We start from the raw sequence: 19,428 nt of genomic DNA, 5'->3' as shown, positions 1-19,428 counted from the left end.
CATTCTATCCGTTTTTATATTGAATTTGTCCAGCAGTCATTCAAAGCTCAACTCAAGTCCTAGGGAAACACTCTGAATACTATTAAGTATACTCTCCAGGTATATGAAATGGTCCTGATAACTGTAAATGTAAAGATACCCTGGATAGAAAAAAAAGAGAGGAAATATCTCTTGACCAATATCTTCTCAACCTGCGGTCCACGAATCACCTGAAAATGCATGCAAACTTGTACAGCATACATATGTGTACTTTTCATAAAGGTCTAAGGCTTTTAGTAGATTCTCGAAGCATTCTATGACTTGAAAAAGCTAAGAACTACATGATAAAAAGTAAGTAACTCTTCCCATTTCAGTATGTAAAAATACAACTCAGGTGCACAAGCTAGAAGTATCAAGGAAACATAAAATATATCACTTTTTGCCTTCATTTGTATATCTTTGAGCAATGAATACCAAATTAAAAGATAGTATTTGCTACACATGCTGTCTGTGAAAAGTTACCTTGCTTCAATAGTTCATCAAATAATTTTGACAATACATTTTGTAATTTGGCTTTAAAAAAATTCACCCTAACACCAGAAAAAAAAGATATTCTAGATGTAAAATAGTTCCCCAAAGTAGGTATTGATACAGTAAATGGTTCGTTTAATTGAATACTTGCTAAATTTGAGGTCCAATCACACTTGGGTATGTGGAGAATTCTATTCTAGGAGTAGCATAATTCCAGGAAGATGGAAAACCTGTAACTGAATCTCCTTCACCACTTTCCAAAAACAAATAGGGGTGCATTCCAAACACCAGCAGCCACAGGCTTAACTGCAGCTGACCAAGTTTGAGATGACCTACAAAATCTGCTCTGTTATTAGTAACATTCCTGCCTTCATGGAATTACCAAAATGCATGTGGGGGTCAGGGTTTCATTAGTGTTGAATTAGTCTTCTCCCCCATCTGCCCTGTATCCCTCTGGGGCACAACACTAGGAAAATTCTGTCATCCACAATACCCAGCTGTGTCACCCCACTGCAAGCCAAGTTAATGGGAATAAAAGCTATGCTAAATGTGAAGTCTGAAGATGGGACTTTGGCTGAACCACTAGGATTCCAGCATATGTTTGCGATTATCATTAAGCCACTTACTCCCAAGATATAAGCTACTTTGTATTGGTTATTTGACTGGGGGAGTAGAGTAGGGGGGGTGGGTAATAAAGTTCTAAAAGAATTACTTTTATGCTTCAGTCTGATTCTTTCAAAACAAATTCTCATTAATTTTTAAAGAAATGTACAAAGAGTTTAAGACATCCTCTCAAGGTGAGGTACTCTCATTAATTTATTTTCATTGGTTTGGCTGTGACAGTTAATATCTCTTTGACAATTCACTCATTGAGCCAATCCCATCCCACAAATAAAATCTTGCAAATATTTGTATAGACGTTACCACTACTTCCCTCACACATTTCTCAGTACATCCAAGCTGAATTGAGCCCCCTTGTATACCCTCTCTTTGCTGCACACCCTACCCATACACCAGGATACCCACATCACCCAGTATGTCCACGTGCCCAACTAAAACACCACTCCTCTAGGAAGCAAAGTCTGTGTTCTCTCCAGAGGCATGAAGCTAAATAAGACATGGTTCCCAATGGTCTCAGGCTCCCTTAACAGCCCCTCAACCACGGAAACTCCATCCTGTTTAGCTGTGATCATTCACAGTGCCCTCAGGGAAGATACTCAAAAGATATGTGCTAAGAAAGAAATTCAAAGAAAGAATAAATGGATGAATGAACTGAATGACAGAGAATCTAGAGGTCTCTATTTTCTCAGTTAAATTTTTATTTTTTTCACAAACTTACAATGTTAGAACTATTATTTGGACAAAGCATTCAATATACTGGTTTTTTAAATCAGTTAACCTGTTTGCTAAATGTATAACCCTCATTCTTTCTTAGCCAACCCTTGGTTTGGTTTCCGGAATACTACCACTGAATTCCTAATTTTTTTTTCTCTCTCTCTCTCAGTCTTTCATTCCTTTAAAATATGTGAGCTAAGACAGTTTCCCCAAATGTCAGTCTGATAGTATATTTGAGGTAATGTGACTCATATCCATCACAAACTGAACAGGGCAGAGAACACTAGCTAAAGACCTGGGGTTCTGAATAGTCTGGGATCTTCTTCCACTGACTCCTTGTGACCTTGAAAAGTCACCACTCTGAGACTCAATGTCTTAGCTGAAAGGTGAGAGGTTGTTACTAATACAACCCCCAGTTCCTTTCAGCTTTATGTATTCTAGAGAATAAATTCTCTGTATCTTGCTATTATAGGCTTACAAGTTTCATGAGTAGGCAGATCAGGAAGCTGTCTACATTAGGGGACTGAGTTCTAGGGCCCACAGGCCACATCCAGCCCACTGCCCATTTTTGTAAATAAAGTTTTATTATAGTACAGTCATGTCTTATCGGTTTCTCAATTGCTGCTTTCATGCTAATGATGGTGGAGTTACAACAGAGACTGTATGGCCAGCAAAGCCCAAAATACTGGTCTTTTGTAGGAAAACATAGCCAATCTCAGTTCTACAAGATGTGCATTGAGGATTGTGACTTCCTACCAAAAGATCTTGCCTCTCTTCCTTGAATAAGACCTGGAATTTCACCATTAGAAGTTACAAAACGTATATATGCTTTGGAAAGGCAAAATGCCTCAAGTGTTAAGCAGATAGTCCCCTAGTAGTAATCAAATGATCCCTATCTGAGACAGCAAAGGAAAATGGAAGGGCCCAGGCAAGCCAAAGCAAATTGAGCAGGCACAAAGACAAATTTGCTTACTTCCCAATTTTGCCTGGGTCCACCATGGAGAGATGAGTCTCTAGATTTTGATACTGTGATGGGTTTTCATTTAAACCTGCTCCCTCACCTAGCCCCTCTTTTATGTAACAGCAAATGCCTATGGGACAGCTGGATGACAATCAGGTACGACAATAAAATAAAACCACCAAAGGGTCTACATACATTTTTCCCACTTTCAGGCTCTGAGGAAATGATGTGTTTGAATCTCAAAAGCCATTACTCTGAGGAAATGAAGGCAGACACAAAACAATATATACTGTAATGTTCTGTTCATATGACTTCCAAGAATAGGCAATACTAAGGTATGGTGATAGAAGTCAGGAACTGGCAGGAAGTAAAAGGGGCATGAAGGACATTTTCAGAGTGAAGGAAATGTTCTGCATCTTATTTTGGATGGCAGTTACACGGGTTAAAAATCAACTAGCTGAATCCTTAACTGTGCATTTTACTCTATAATAAGTATATCTCAACTTTAAAATGTATTAAGTGACTATTGTCACTAAATAAAGGCTTTCTTTGTTTGGGGATATGTCTTCAGAAATCTTGAAGATCTTTAGGATCATTGTCATTATATAAATTTCCCCCCATAGGAATGGTGAAGAGGGTGAGCGGAAGGGAAGGTGGTTCTTGGCCTCTGTGCCCATTTCCCTCACAGGCACATTCTTGCAATATGTCATCAGATATCTCAGTTTGGGAACCTAGTCTTTCACAAAAACTCAAAAGCAGAAAATGAGGAAATAGTTGAAACAGACTTGTCTCCTTAAATTGTATGTATGTGTTGTTGGACTATTAAAAAACACAGAGAAAATATACAACAACACACTCACATGTTTCTTGGAAGTCTCTGCTTTACTTAATTTGCATTAAATTTATTATAATATTGTGCCAAATAGAAGTATTAAATCTAGCACATATGATATTGAATATGAATAAAAATGTAAATATTTACATATAATGAATAAATATGTAAATACTGCATATAATAAATAGATATGTAAATAAATGAATATGTAAATAAATAAAAATGTATCTTTCAAAACATTGTTATTAATAAATGCTCTTTTAAATCTGAACAAAAAACAAGGAAGTGCCATGGCATTCTTCAACAGTATCTAGCATTCCTATTAACTGGGCTACTACAGTCTACAATCATCTGAGAAATAAAAATCAGTTCTGCTTATCGGACAGGCTATATTTTTCAAAGAAAAGCTGAAAGACAAATAAATACCTTACTGATATATTAATCTGACTTTGGTAGCTTGTTTGAAATGTACCAAACTCTACTTAAGAGTAATCAAAGTACTAAATTAGGCAACAATACATGCTTACTGCACAGACAGCATAAGTACCCAAGAGATCATTTAAATTGGCAGAGTTAAATGAGAAGGGAAAAAGTGTTATTACAAAATTAGTACAGGTCTGAACCCATGTTTTGGTTAAAAAATCTAGAATTATCTAATTACCTTCATTTCCAACTTAACAATTGAGAAAAAGAGAATTTACGTGTTAGAAGGGATCTAGAGGTCAGCTAATGGAAGCCCTTCATTATTCTAATGAAGAAACTGGGCATGTAACTGAGTTCAGTCTGACCTTCATCGTTTTACCCAAAATGCACAGTAAGTGGTCTCTCCCCTCGCTGGCTGGTCTCATATTACGTGGCCTCAGGACACCAGCAACTGTGGCTACAATCTCTGTCCCTTTTCCTCAGACTGGTTCTTCTGCCAAAAACTCTTCCCACTCTTATTCTTCCTACTAAGTCATGCTCATTCTTTAAGGCTTAATCTAGTTATGACTCCTCCCAGATGCTTCCCTTGACCCCTTTCTCACCCACATCAATTTGAGCCCCGAGTGTTAGTTACACCTTCTCTGTTTTCCCAGAGCACCTCATGCGTTTTTCCTCAATCATTCTTTCAACCATTCAAATACTGAGTGCCTGCTCTGGGCCAGTGGGCTAACGCTGGGGAGACAGAGAGAGAGAGAGAGAGACACTTCCTTTGTACCCTCAAGGAGCTGCACTTCAGATGCAGCTGAAACGCCTGTTAACAGTCCATCCATTCTCACTGAAGGACTATTAAACCATTTTTGCAGCCCCAGAACCTGACAGAGTGTATGGCATACAGAGGCTCAATAGATGGCTGTTCAATTTCACTTTTATTGTAAAAATCAGGAGTTCAAGTTCTTCTTCTTTTAATGAATAAAATTACCCTCGAGCAAAATTTAATCTTTAAAACAATGGAGGGTATATTTACCTTCTATTAATTATCCATACTGCTCTCAGTTTTATGTGTCATGGCATGTTCGTTTACAATTGTTGCCAGTTTTGATTTTTATTAATCATTCTTTACTTCAAAGCATATTACCAAGAATTTATGTTATCCTATGACTAAAGTTTAATTTATCAGATTCTGGGAAAGCAGGTAGTATGCAAGGTCAGAACAGTATATTCTCCAACACAACACCAATCCAAGATTTCTAATACTTCCAGGGTCAAAAATAATAGCAATTATGAAACTATCATCATATATTTAAAAGGAATATTACCTTCACCATTATTTAATGAATAAATTGTTAATTTACTCAAAAAGCATATATGTACCTGTCACTGAATTAGGCCAGGGACACGGAGATGAATGAGACATGGTCCAGGGCATCAACAAACTCCAGGTCAGCTATGTAAGTACTACCCTAAGTAGTGGGTAAGTGCAATACTAGAAGAATGTAGAGGTAGAGGAAGCACAAAGGTGGAAGTGACCAACACGGCTTGAGGAGGAAGCAGTCAGGGAAGACCTCACAAAGGAAGTGATGCTTCTCAACCCAAGAAGAGGCCACATTTCCACAAATCAGCCCCCACTGTGTTTACTCAGCAACAGTTTGTTAAGACTCTGCTGAGTGCCAGGCCCTTTAATGGGGGGGGCGGGGGGGGGAAGGTAGTGAAGGATTCAGCAATGAAGAAGACAGACAATGCTCCTGTTCCAGAAGTGCTTAAGCACTACTGTGGGGCTAGTGATAAAGATTCATCCTAAATGCAAAAATGTTATCAAAGGATTATAAATAGGAGACTAAATGTGTTTAAATCTTGCATTTTAGAAATGCTAGGTTTCCTTCTTGACGTTTAGCTAATTTTCAGCTCTTTGTGCTAAGTTTTAAAAGCTCCCCCCTTTGGTCTCTTCACCTTCCCATAAGCTAAGCTTCTACAACAGGTTCCACTTGCTGCCTCTATTTCCTTACCTTACACTCACTCTTCAACCTGCAGCAAACAGGCTTCCACCTCTCACTTCCATTAAACCCATGCTCACAAAGATCTTCATTGTTATCCACACTACAAATCCGGGGGACAATTTTTAGTCTTGACCTTATTGGTCACTTAGCTATCTTGATATGGTTGTCCACTCATTCTGAACCTAATGCCTTGGCTTCCAGAATGCCCCGTTCTGGGTCTCCATCAGAGGCTCCCAAAGCTCTGCTTTTCCCTAACTGGCACTGCTCCTCGGGTTTCCATCTGTGCTCCACTGCTGTCTCTATAGAGACTCTATTCTCTATTCTCTCCTGCCAGATCTCATCCAGTCCCAGTTTTCACTACCTCTCAAATGCTGAAGATTCCCACGAATAAATAGCTTAGAAGTCTTGGCCTTGATCTCCTTCCCAAGCTTCCAACTTGTATAGCCAGCTATCAGCTGGGTATATACACTGAGCTCAAAATTTCACAGGCTAAACTTCTCCCATCCACAATCTGCTCATCCACCAGAATTCTCAATTTCAGTTAATAACACTAAAACAAAAACTCAAGATTTTTTTCCTGGTCCCCGGTATGCATTTAATTACCAAATCATACTAACTCCATTGCTTGTTGTCCCAAAGACTCCATTACTTCCTTCCATCCATATTCGAACGACCCTAGTCTAGGCTCTCATCATCTTTACTTGGACAAGGGCATTAGCCTTCCAGATAGTCACAATGCGCCTTAAAGCCACCTGTTTTACTCCAGAGAAAAAAAGACACTGGGGGATCCTGGAACAGAAGGAGCAAACAGTTACAAGATCACAATTTTGATTTTGTGGACTTTAATCCAATAGCTCTGAAACCAGATTAAAATAGTAATGATCTAAATCGGGTATGAGCAGGGTGGGGTTGGAGAGTGGAAGAGACAGAAGAAAGAATAAATCAGTGTAAAATTTGATTAACTGAAGAGAGTTCCTCCTTAAGACCCATTAAAAAGCCCTCTGAGTGCAAAGTACTTCCATGAATACTAAAGAGAACTGGTGCTAATTTTTTTAACTCCCACAATAAGAACTTTTTTAAGAGTCTGGATAAGAGAAGTATCATGTTTGTTTAGGATAAGTATAATTGAAATCAGCTTCACTTGGGCTTCTTCTAAGCAATGACTCATGTTGTTTTAGCTGGTGTTGACTCACTGCCCCACAAAGGATGACACAGCTCTAAACAAGCAGAGCAGGGCCTGCTTTTTCCAATTACATGCTTCCAGCAACTGAAGAGGTGGGAGTCCTCTGGAGTGGAGCCTTCTGCAACTAAGCACAATTTTGATTTTACAAAAACAGTTGCCAAGTCGACCTTGTAATCACTGAGCTTTGTAAATGAGGAGGAGAGAAGTTAAGTTGTGGTATGTTAAAAATCACAGGGGCCAGGCATCCTCTGTTTTTTCAAAACAGAATCTACGGAAACTTACAGTCAGCTCTTTTCCCATTTAATTGCTTACTCTATTGAGGTCAGCAAATGTTTTTCTTTAAGATGCCAATGAAAAGTCACAGCAAGTGTGTTTTCGAGACTCTCCAAGTTACGTTTGGTGAGATAACGTGCAAGGGGAGTTGTAATAGTGTTTGAAAGGAAGCTAAGGAAATGTCGTTCTCATTAACAGTCACCACCTTTTCTCCAGTCCTAGACCTTTAATGTTCTCCCATCTGCAAGCCAGTTTTCCCCTCCTCCATGTTTTCCTTGCTGGTGGCCTGACTGCTCCCAGAACACATTGGTCCATGCTGTGGGCCTCAGTAGGTGCCGTGGTAATGCAAGCAGGTGATGAGGGGTCAGCAGAACAAATTCAGAGCCTGGCTCAACAAGTTGGTTATTCCTTGTGAGGTTTTCGACAAGACACTTTTCCATACTTTGCTTCCCAGCTGTACGACAGAGATTAGTCCTCACTCATTACTGGTCTTTCATGATGTTTAGTTCCTATTAGTAATACACTCTGAACAAGTTGGCTAGTTAAAAATAGTTAGAGAAGACTTCTAATGACATGGCAGTTGGCAGAGAAGTCCAGACCACACTGTTTAGGTATAACTAAAATAACTGTCCAGCCTCTGTAGTTACAGTGTTCTAAAAAACAAAGCTATCAAAATGAATACCTCGGAAAATGAACACAAGTGCCTGGAGGCCACTCTGATTCTGACCTCTCCGGAAGATTCAAGTCCAGACTACAATGGGCCCTGAGTTTGTTTCCTAAACAGAAATCCTTGAAGCCCAATTTAGGTTCAGCATTATCCATGGCTCCAAGGTCACTGAGGGATAGGGACTGTGCTCAGGCTGATGGGAGACCAGGGATGGCTCGGGGTCCGGACTGGATTGCACAACCTATCTTAACTTATCCTAAGTTTCTGAGTAACATTTTGAACAGAACTGTTCCTCACAAAGGCATGGTCCAGGACCTGCTTGCCCTTGGTTGGCTTCAAAATCAAGATAAGGTGAAAATGATTGAATATTAGGAGACAGGAGAGGAAAACTCCATTAATTCTCATGGAGCATTGCTTCTCAACCTGCATTAAGAACTGTTATGTTATAAATCACATGGAAGGAACAAAGTGAAAAATATGTTTTTAACCATAGAAATCTGTCTTAGTAGTTAAAGAAAATGATTAATAAAACTAACATGAAAAATTCTAAGAACATGAACCTAAGGGTTAGAGGATTAAAAATTGCCCTCCCTTCCTTCTGCCTAAAAAAGAGCCCTAAGGAAGATTTCCTATAACTTATTGCTTGGATCTCACTTTTCTGGTCAAGTTGAATGACTTCTGTAGCACATTTTGTGTTTTTTTTTTTTTTTTTTTTGCGGTACGCGGGCCTCTCACTGCTGTGGTCTCTCCCGTTGCAGAGCACAGGCTCTGGACACGCAGGCTCAGCGTCCATGGCTCACGGGCCCAGCCGCTCCGCGGCATGTGGGATCTTCCCGGACCGGGGCACGAACCCGCATCCCCTGCATCGGCAGGCGGACTCTCAACCACTGTGCCACCAGGGAAGCCCTGTCTATTTTAAAATATAGTTACCTAAATAAGACTGCAAGATGGTCAAGTATATAGCTTTTAAATTTTAAAAAATCCTATTATTTTACTTCAAGTGGCAACAAAATTTCTCAAACTATTTATATCCATTCATATTTAACTCGCTCCATGCTCATTCCATTAACACAGAATAGACATGACTGCAAAAGGAAAGACTAAATCAAAACTGAGTATAATATCTACTATGTGAAAGTTAGTATTGCTGGTTGCTAGGCAGGGATATGATAATACTGTCCCTGCTCTCAATAAACTTATAACCAAATTGCGGCAGAAAAAGACTAAATCCACGATATACTAAATAATGTTTCAAGATTTAAATAACGGGTTAAAAGCACCAGTTTTAGAAGGGCTGTCATTATCCTGCTGTGTGATCTTGGGTTATTTCTCTGTGCCTCAGATTCCTCCCATGTCACTGGATTGTGGTGAGGATTAAATGAGATAGTGCATGTCAGGCTCAGTAAGCTATCAATAAAACCTGGCACCTTTTTTTTTTAAAGAATTGACACCACAGGACTGTGCGTGATGAATTACCAACGGATCATTATTGTTATGGTAGGTAAAAACCCTTCTGGCTACTATTGTGAAGGAAGTCTTCAGAAAGGAGGTCTAGTCTTTACTTCTTTAGCTACATTTATCCTCTTGTGTTTTCCCTTTACAGCGCAGCCACTTAAATATGGGTTTAGTCCCAACCACTGACCTGTTAACTTTGGCTACTATGTGAATTTTTCAGTATGGTAATGAAGGCAGGGAAAAGTGGGGAGGAAAGAGATCAAATATCATATTATCAGTTATAATGTCATTTTAGTATGTTTAACATTTTTTCTAAACACCTGTCAGGTTTCTCTACAGCTCTATAAAAATATAAATCCATTGATGGGCCTTTGTATAAAGCCAAAGGCACTGTCCAGTGTTTTCTAAACTGATTTTCATAAATGAATACTGAACAGGAAACTTCAAAGGAATTCTTGTCCCTATACATTACAGATGTACAAAAGCAAATTTTGTGTCTGACCACAAAATTTAACATAGGAATAAAGATTTATCTCTTATACGTAAAAGATAATCAGCACCACAACTTAGAATTATTAAAATAGTACAAAGGTATCTCAAGTGTTTCACAATTTAAAACTACTACATACTACTCTGTCTTTGGTTTCCAGTTTCTCCTTCTCCTTCCTGTCTTTGGTATTGTGTGTTTGTGTGCAGTCATCATCTATTCATCGAAGGGATCAGAAATGGAATGCATAGGTTTAATTAGTTTTTAAGAGTAACATGAGACACCACAGCTGGTTCTCAACTTGATATTAGCATATGTCCTCCCACACTTGGAATTACTTGGCACTTAATGCCTGTCAAATGGATAGTTTTACCTATAATATTCATTTATTGAAGACTGATATAACACATTTGATACTCAAAGAATGTGTCATAAACCACAGATATTTAGGAAGATGATATATAGTAAAACAATCTACTATTTTCTTTAGTTCCCACTTTAGGCACTTTTGGACACAATATTAATATTTTGATGCACATCCTCTAATAATCACAAAGCAATGGATACGTGAAATTCCCCATTACAAAGAACAACACATTATACAAAACTCACTAACTCAAGTAACCAGAACATAGCAAGAAACTGAAAGCAAACAAGCAAACCAAAAAATTCTCAAGGAAACTGAAATAAATGCTATCAAAACCTTTTGTTAGATTATACATTTTAGTTCTTTGAGCAGCATTTTCTTTACAACAGTTCCAACAAGCTTGATTATCTAATCAAAAGTAAATTACAAAGCATGTTAAAAATAGCAATATTAGAAAGAACAAAAGTACTGCTAAAGGCTTTAAGGTCTGCCTGAAAAGAAGGAAAACAACAACAATGATAATAAATAATATTTAAATTATATAATCAATAAAACAATACACCAATATAGGTTATTTACTTTTTTTTTTAACATCTTTATTGGAGTATAATTGCTTTACAGTGGTGTGTTAGTTTCTGCTGTATAACAAGTGAATCAGCTATACGAGTATACATATATCCCCATATCCCCTCCCTCTTGCGTCTCCCTCCCTCCCACCCTCCCTATCTCACCCCCCTAGGTGGTCACAAAGCACGGAGCTGATCTCCCTGTGCTGTGCGGTGGCTTCCCACTAGCTAGCTATTTTACATTTGGTAGTGTATATATGTCCATGCCACTCTCAGGCTATTTACTAGTAAAGCAAAACATCCACATCTCAATCAGTGCCTGTACTACACCGCACTGTAATTCTTACTGACTTGATGATAGTCGTTTAGAAAAGGTTCTTTTCTGCACTAAAGATAGATTTGACTTCATATATTCATCCAAAGAGGCTTAAAAACAAAATGAAGTCTACTGTTTAAGTGGATAAACTTTATTTCCAAAATTTTCTTCTGAGGAACATTTTACTCCCTTCATTTGCTTTTCTATATAACATTCTACTTCTAATCTTTGCTAGAACTGATATCTAGAGACCACAGATTGAGAAAACAGAGAACGGATATGACTTCAAAAGTGAAATAGTTTGGTTTTAGGATGCAGTAAGAAGAAATTTTGATTATATGCAAATTAGAATGTTTGCTTTAGTTATGATACATTTGTAAATGTTTAAGTAACATCTCTGGAACACTGGTAAGGGGAAAATGTTTCCCATCAGATGCAAGCATAGTACCAAGAAAACAGAAGGACAGCCTCAGTAACAAGTGCCAGGCAAAGTGGGACCTAATAACCACCCTCTCTGAACACAGCATTTAATTTAGCAACTTTCTGATTATTTTTTCTATTAAGCCTGTAATAAAATTTTGCTTTCAAAAAATCATAGATTTTTAAAATTAGGGAATTTATCTTTATAGGTTTCATGAACTCAGACCAGATAAAACTAAGCCATTTTATTGTATTTTGTGGCGAAACTGTGAAAAAACCAGTAGGTTAGATTACATTTGGTTGACTTTTTAAAGGCAGAAAAAGCCACAAATAATAAAATGAGAGAATACTGAATGTGGATTTTATAGTATGTAAAATAAGTCAAATGTAGGAGGACTGAGAAAAACTGAAAATCACTATTAAGAACATCACTGTAATAAATATTACTGGCAAGATCTGTAGATGGATGTGAAAATCAGAGGAGGAAAGTTTGAGGAGAAACAGGATGTTAGCACAGTCAAAACGTATCTCTCCCAAGATGTTTATTAATTACATAGGGAAACCTGGCAGACAACACCTTAACCAGGTGTTCAGAGCTAACATCAATATTAACGAGACAGCGACATCGTGAACCCCCCAAATGATGCACTGAAAGGCCTGACATCATTCTGTGGAATTCTCACCCAAAACACATAACTTCAATCCAGTCATGAGAAGACACAAGACCCATCCAAACTGAGGGGTTTCCTACAAAACAACCAACTGGTACTCCAAAAGTGCCAGGTCACAAAAGACAACAGACTGTCATGGATTGTAGGAGGTTTGGGAGTCATGACTAAATCAAATGTGGGATCCCGGATTCAATTCTACAACAGAAAAATTCCAATTCTAATGGAAAAACTGGTGAAATCAGAATAAAGTCTATAGTTTAGTTAATAGCACTGTAGCAGTGTTAATTTTTTGGTTTTGATAATAGAACACAGTTCTGCAAGATATTAATCTTAGGGAAGGTTAGGGAAGCTGGAGAAGGTTACATGGGAACTTACTGCACCACTTCTGCAAATTTTCGGAAGCCTAAAATTACGTCAAAATGAAAAGTTAAGGGCAAGTTATCATTTTCAACCACATGAAAATGATTCTACAACACTCTAAGTTCCCTGAATTTTTTCGGATACATTAAGGATTAATGATCAGGGGGAAATGAGCAGGTTAAAAATGGACAGAGCAACTGGCCAAATGTTAAGCCAAATGACATGATCAAAGGAAATGTGCCAGATGTTTTCCAACAGCTCTACATATGGAGGCACCTACAATCAGCAGGGACCCCACTGTAAAAAGAAACCAGAGCCACCAACTCTGGTTTCAGCTATCGCATAAAGAACGACCTATAAATACCTCATTCTCTCCTAAGAATCCTATTTCCATTACTCTTTTTGAATCCTCTAGAAAAGTATACCTACTATGTCCCAGAATTTGGTGTACCTGTGTATATGTTTGTAAGCTCACACAGACCTACATTAATGCTTAACTGAACAAGAGTTGGCACCTTGAAATAAACGTCTTTCTAATTAATTAATTTCAATCTAGGAATGTACCACTAAATATGTGGTACATTCCTGGATTTTTTTTTTTTTAGCCCAGGTCAACAAACTTTTATTGCCATTTCTGGCTCCCCCAGCCCCAGCAAGATCCCTGCTTACATGGTAGAAATACTGAGCTCTGGTGCAGAGGAATAGGGGGTGTTACCTCTCTTTCTCTGCACACTGCCAAGGTTAAAAAAAAGAAACCCACTTACTGGAGAGGGAAGGCCATACAGGGTTGGAGTTCAAGGGCAGGTATGGCTCGGTCCCACCTCTGCTGGCTGCAGAATATAGAGACCACGGTTCCAAACATTTTTTAAAGGAGGGGGGAAGTTGCCAACTCTAGTCTTTTCCACAAACAAAATATTTACTTTCTATTCATCACTAATTCCATTTTAATCAAATCATTCCCATTATAATGAACAGTTATGCTATTAGGAAACAATATGCCCTTGACAAAAGTTTTAACACTGCTATAGAATTAGAATTCCTAGGATAACCTCGGGAGCTTCTATATTTGTTTTTCAGGAACAGTTGGCTCTTTTCCTCCTCTATTTTTGTCCTCTTTCAGGAAGTTTATGGTATATTGAGATAAACATCAGAAATACTCATAGCCATTTTATACTATACCTTCACTAAAAAATGTTGTATATGTTACTTGTATATAACTTAGGAAATCTTTGAAAAACAAGATTTCTAGCTTCATCTTCAGCTACCTTTCATTTTGTAAGTGAAATCATTTTGAACATATGTTAACATTTCACTCTCGATTCTGAATAAGGGTCTAGGAGCTTAGCTTCTCTAAAAATCACATGATTCTAAAGATAATTCCAACCATTTGTTTCAACAGAACTGAGAATTTGTAATCCTTCGTTCTCTTTTATCCTTACAACAGAATGCAAATATAGAATGTTTGTGAAATAAGGAATTGCTTTCCCTCCTCGCAACAAATGCTTAGTACTCCTGAGTCTCTTCCCTGAATGAGTAAGTTTGGGGGATAGGTACCAAAAATGTTCTATTCCTCTTTACGTCAACAGCTGTGATTAAAAGCGGTAACAGTAATAATGCAGCTAACAATTATCAGGTGCTTCCTTGGTGTCGGATGCTAGTCTAAGCAGCTGAAGCAGGCTGCCCAAGGTCACATGGTAGGAAACGGTGTAAGTGATGAACAGCGTCTGGCAGTCTGACCCCAAGCCTGAGTAACTGGCAAGTACACTTTATACTGGCTACTCACTTTAATAAAATAAAATGGGCAGGCCCCAAAAGAAATTACAATGGACACCCAGCTTCAGTGTTGAAGAGTAACAGGGACAGGTGTGTAATGGAGCCCATGGAAGCCTCAGTTGCTGGATCCTTTGGGGGTTTTGTTTGTTTGTTTGTTTGTTTTTAATGGGAAGCTGACGTCCAGATTTATATCTGAAGCTTCTTGATTTTGAAATGTTGCCACTTATTTCAAGCTTTTTTCTAAAAATCCTATTGGTCTGAAAGGTCAAGGGCTACATTCTCAAGGCAGGCTCTTCATCTCATTTCTCTTTGTATCACTAATGCCTATTGCGTTTCTGGCACATAGTAGGTACAAATACGTTGACATACTGTTAAAAATCCTTCCATTTTATCTTGGCCATTTGGTAGGAATTCATTAATTTATTGAGCTACTACAGTGGGCAGACACTACTCTGGGCACTTGGGATACAATAGTGAAGAAAAGAGAATAGTAAAGAGAGAGAGAGAGAGACTATATTTTAGTGGAAAAAATAGGCCAAAAAAAAAAAATCAAAAGCACATAAAGTTAGATGAAGTATGTGGGCTTGGAAAATAAGGAGATGGCTTGCTTTGAAATGAAACTATGCTACTCAGAGCTAAAGAAAGATGATACTTAGAAAGTCAGATACAACAGCCCATGCTTCCTAGTGCCATACTGGTCACTACTCCACAAATACATTACACATACGTAAGCAATTTAAAGGAAAGGGTATTCTTGAAAGAGAGAGTGCTCTCTTCATAAGTGGAACAATACAATCTTGCTCCTTGGCTTGAAAGGGAGTATTGATCAGTAGTTAGTGAGTCAAAGGTTAATAACTCAGGCCTGATTACTTCTGTTACCAGACGCATGATTGATAGTGTCCTCAGGCTCCCTGTAAATACAGGAACCTCTTTTTGATCGCTGTTACTGAGAACCAAGGAATTAAGCTCTTCTCTCACAATTTAGTTGTAGGGGGCGGGGGTCGTCTATCTCCTGCATCAGAGGGTGAGTAGCACGAAGGCTCCCATACAGAGGGTACAGGGCAGTCACAAAAAATGCAAACTTGGAGCAACATAAATCTAATTGGTAATGTATGGTAAAACACTATGATAGGCAACTCTTTTGCTCTCATATATTATTATTCCACGAGACCACATGCTGAGTTAATGGAACTTCTCCAGTTTGCTATGGAAAGGGATATAATTTCGGATTGCCCAAATGGCACAATCTGGCTCTTGCTCCCAGACAGCTGCAGGGAGCTACAGACAGGACAGCTACACCAGGACCATCTAAAAATGCACAAACCTGGCCCCCACTTCTCACCAAGTCACGTATATCTATTTAGTTACTCATAATAGGAGTAACTATAGTCAAGGATCATGTTTAGAAAAGAAAACACTCCAAAGACAAATGCAAGTTTGTACCTTCAAGTAGCCTTTAAAATAATGTGCACAGCTCTTAAAACTGGAAGAAAAATGTTATTTTCTCATTGTCTGTATATAAAAATTAGATATCACTCATGCTGCTCTTTTAGGAAGAAACAATATTTTCTTTGTTAGCCAAGCCCAACACAGATCTCATGCCAATGCAGTTTGCTCTTCGCATGGATGCTAGCCAAGAGGATATTTCTTGAAATAAAGTCACAATCTGTTGAAAGCCTTGCAAGTCAATTAAATTAGGAAACAAGTAATCTTTATCACATAACTAAAGATAAAAGTATGAGGAAAAAATGACTGAAAATAAACATGCAAAAAGCACACTACTCAAATCTCCCCACTCGTAAAGAAAACCATTTGTCAATGGATTCATTGCAGATAGTCACATTTAAACAAATAATACTTCTCCTAAATATGTGTCAGATATCAAATCATCTCACTTAGTGGAATATTTTTGTCCACAGAAGGAAACTTCCTAACAGTCTAACATTTTCGTTTAGTTAATAGAAGTCTCATTGGCCTTGATCTTGCATCAAATAGATGAACACTGATAGATTGACTAACATTAATTAATTAACATAGATATTAAATCTAAAATGCACATAGTGAGAAGCCTTCAAACCTCTTTTGATCCAAAGGAAAATTATAATTGCATTTATAGACAGAGTCAACATTAGCAATAATAGTGACACCAATGTATACAACTGGAAGGTTTTTTTAAATCTAGAAATAAAATTGTTTTTAAAAGTCTACTGAGATTTCCTTTTTGGAGACTCTCCAGCTGCGCTTTAGCTCCTGTGAAATGCAGTTACTAAATACATTCTCGATAGTGTCTGAGAATTAAGATAATATATTTTACTTTTTTTAAATTTTCCCCTTCTGTTTCATTTTAAAATTTTTTTTTAATTCTCCAATAGCTCAGTAGGTGAATTTGGCAGACATCAGGCATATGCCTATTATCAGCAAGTTGTACCAAGAATGCAACTCCGCTGCTGACCTCTCCTAGCCATCGTCTTTAGCCATTGCCGGCTGAGACTTCCCATCAAGGACAAATACAAAGAACGGGAGGCTCACTCATCCAGTCCTCCAAAACTTGAAACAACAATCAAGCGACGGTGGTCCTACGCTCCGTCGGAAAACCCAGCTGCATATGAACCCCCCACTCCCACCCCAGCCCAGGAGACCTCTGCCCCTTCGGCGCGGTGGGTTACCTGCTGCCTGGGTGGCTGGCGGCGGCCCGGGGCGCGCAGCGCGGCTCGGAGCTGGGCGGCTGGGGGCGCGCGTACGAGTGGTAGGCGGTCAGCACCACGCCGCCCGAGTCCTCTACTTCCATCGTCAGCCGCGCATGTCTCCGCTCCGGCCCGAGAACAAAGGCGGGGACCAGCATGGGCCAGCGCACCGGACCGGTCACCGGCGGGGAGGCGCGGCCCGTCCGGCTCCCGGGGCAGAGGGGCTCCGCCCGCCGCTGGGCTGTCAGGGGCGCGGGCAGGCCGCCCCGCCCGCCGGCCGCCGATTAGCCCGGATTCAAATACACGCCCACCAGGCCCCCTGGGGTGGGGTGGGGCGGGGAGGGCGAGGCGGGGCGTCGGGGTGCAGGCGGCCGAGGACGGGGGAAGTGGGGTGTGGGATCCCTGCGTCTAGAAAACTGGAAACCCGCCGCGATGCTTAGGGGCTCGGGCTGGCTGCTCTAGTAAAGTTTTGCTTGCTTTGTTTCTTTTCCTGTTCCTTTTCTCAACCCCCAGCCCCACCCCTTCAAACGGGAGGCTTGTCCCATGGCTAGGAACATTTCCTGCTGGGCAGCCCGAAGTCAGAGAAAGAAAGGGCGCCTGGGGAGCCCCGGCTGAGAAGCAGAGGGGCCGGCTCCAACGTGCGCGGGCTGGCGAGGAAAGGAAGAAGAGGCGACGCCGTCTCATTGAAAGCCTCCACATCAAAAACTGAAGAACCGGGTCACGTTGCTGTTTACTTAGTCCAGTTCCAGTCAACGTGATTTCCTTGCGGGCAGGTAATGCCCTCTTACGACAAGCAGGACACTTCCCTCCCTCACCCTCGGTGCCCCAACCATCAGGGTCTTACCTCACTCCCACATCCCTTTCGTCCTCCCCATGCCGCTCAAATTCACATCCTGCTTTCAGCTGGCCTGCAAATTAGACTTGATCGCTCTGGGAAGAGAGCCTGTTATTCCCAGAGGGCTTTATTGAGGGAGGATCTGGGGTCTGGCAGGGAGGTGGATAAAAGGGGGCATAGTCAGACATCTGGGGTCTGAAGTACGTCTTTACCTCCATCAGACTAACAGCACATATGGAAAGAACATTCTTTTAGCCAATGAAAAAGAGAAGCAGTAGAATGCTACATAGAGGCCCACCCCGACAAGGCATTCTACCTTCTGCCTCTTATGCTCAGCTGGGAGCAGGCGGACTGGAAGGAGAACTGAGTTCACCCCTCGCTGAGGGGTGACCTGGATCCTGCTATTAACATCTCAGAATCTGTTTCTGTATCTGTGAAACGGGGAGAATAATATTCTTCTCGTGGGGTCAAAAGCATCAAGTACATGCTAGCTCTCAAGAAATGTTGATTCCCTCTGCTGCTTCCTTCACATTCATCAAGAAAGGAGACATTTGTTTTCACTGCACTTCCAGAGATTGGGAAAGCAAAAAAAAAAAAAAAAAATTCATCCAAAATGCTTTTTAGAAAATGTTTTGTTGACTAAAAGGGTGGGATAATAATAACATTTACTAAAATACTTACTCGCTGTGTGTTGGATCCTATACATTAGCTCTTTAAACAACTCTGTAAGGTAGGTAGTATTATTATCTCAATTTTCTGAATAAACAAACTTGGGAAGCATCAGTGTATGGATTGGGCACAAAGAATGCTTCATTCTCCAAAAATTGCAGCTACAAAGAGGCATCTGTTTACCGACTGTGTTCAATGCCAAATACATTGAAACTAAGAGAATACTTTCTTAAAATATGAAATAAAGAAATAGTATAAGTATTGATACACGTCCAGAATGCCTCATCTAAAGCCTTGGAATGGGATATGTTTTAGAATTTATAAGTATTTTTTACTTTTAAAAGGTAATTTGGTGCATGCACCATTTAACATAGAACACCTCCTGTCCAGTGCGATTTGGGACAGAACCCTGTATTCAAATATATTATTCCTTCAGCAAATAAATGGACCCTAAGTGGGATAAATAAAGTCTGTTAATACCCTTACATTTATGAAGGTCAGGTTTGTCACCACACAAGTTTTGACACTAAACTTTTAAAAACATGTAATTTTACAGCTTTTTGAATTTTGGAATCACCATAAGGAATTATAGTAGTGGAACCTTTTCTGGGCATGGAATTTCTCCTTGGCATTTTCTGTTTGTT

The 19,428-nt window shown here is 39.6% G+C and overlaps 1 protein-coding gene across 3 annotated transcripts in view; it reads right to left on the bottom strand.

The window, feature by feature from the left end:
- The window catches only part of ARHGAP28 (Rho GTPase activating protein 28), a 149,357-nt gene extending 131,911 nt beyond the window's left edge, over positions 1–17,446 (bottom strand). For all 3 annotated transcript variants that reach the window (XR_009566486.1, XM_030836650.2, XM_030836651.2), the window contains exon 1: positions 17,263–17,446. Coding sequence is in view for 2 of the 3 variants with exons in the window: in XM_030836650.2 (XP_030692510.2) it covers positions 17,263–17,438 (176 nt within the window). In the remaining variant the exon portion in view is untranslated. The remainder of the gene's footprint in view (positions 1–17,262) is intronic.
- Between the last annotated feature and the right edge of the window lie 1,982 nt (positions 17,447–19,428).

The sequence above is a fragment of the Globicephala melas genome, chromosome 13, assembly GCF_963455315.2.
Source record: "Globicephala melas chromosome 13, mGloMel1.2, whole genome shotgun sequence".
NCBI classification, from domain to species: Eukaryota; Metazoa; Chordata; class Mammalia; order Artiodactyla; family Delphinidae; genus Globicephala; species Globicephala melas.
This window is presented reverse-complemented; position numbering and strand designations above follow the sequence as displayed.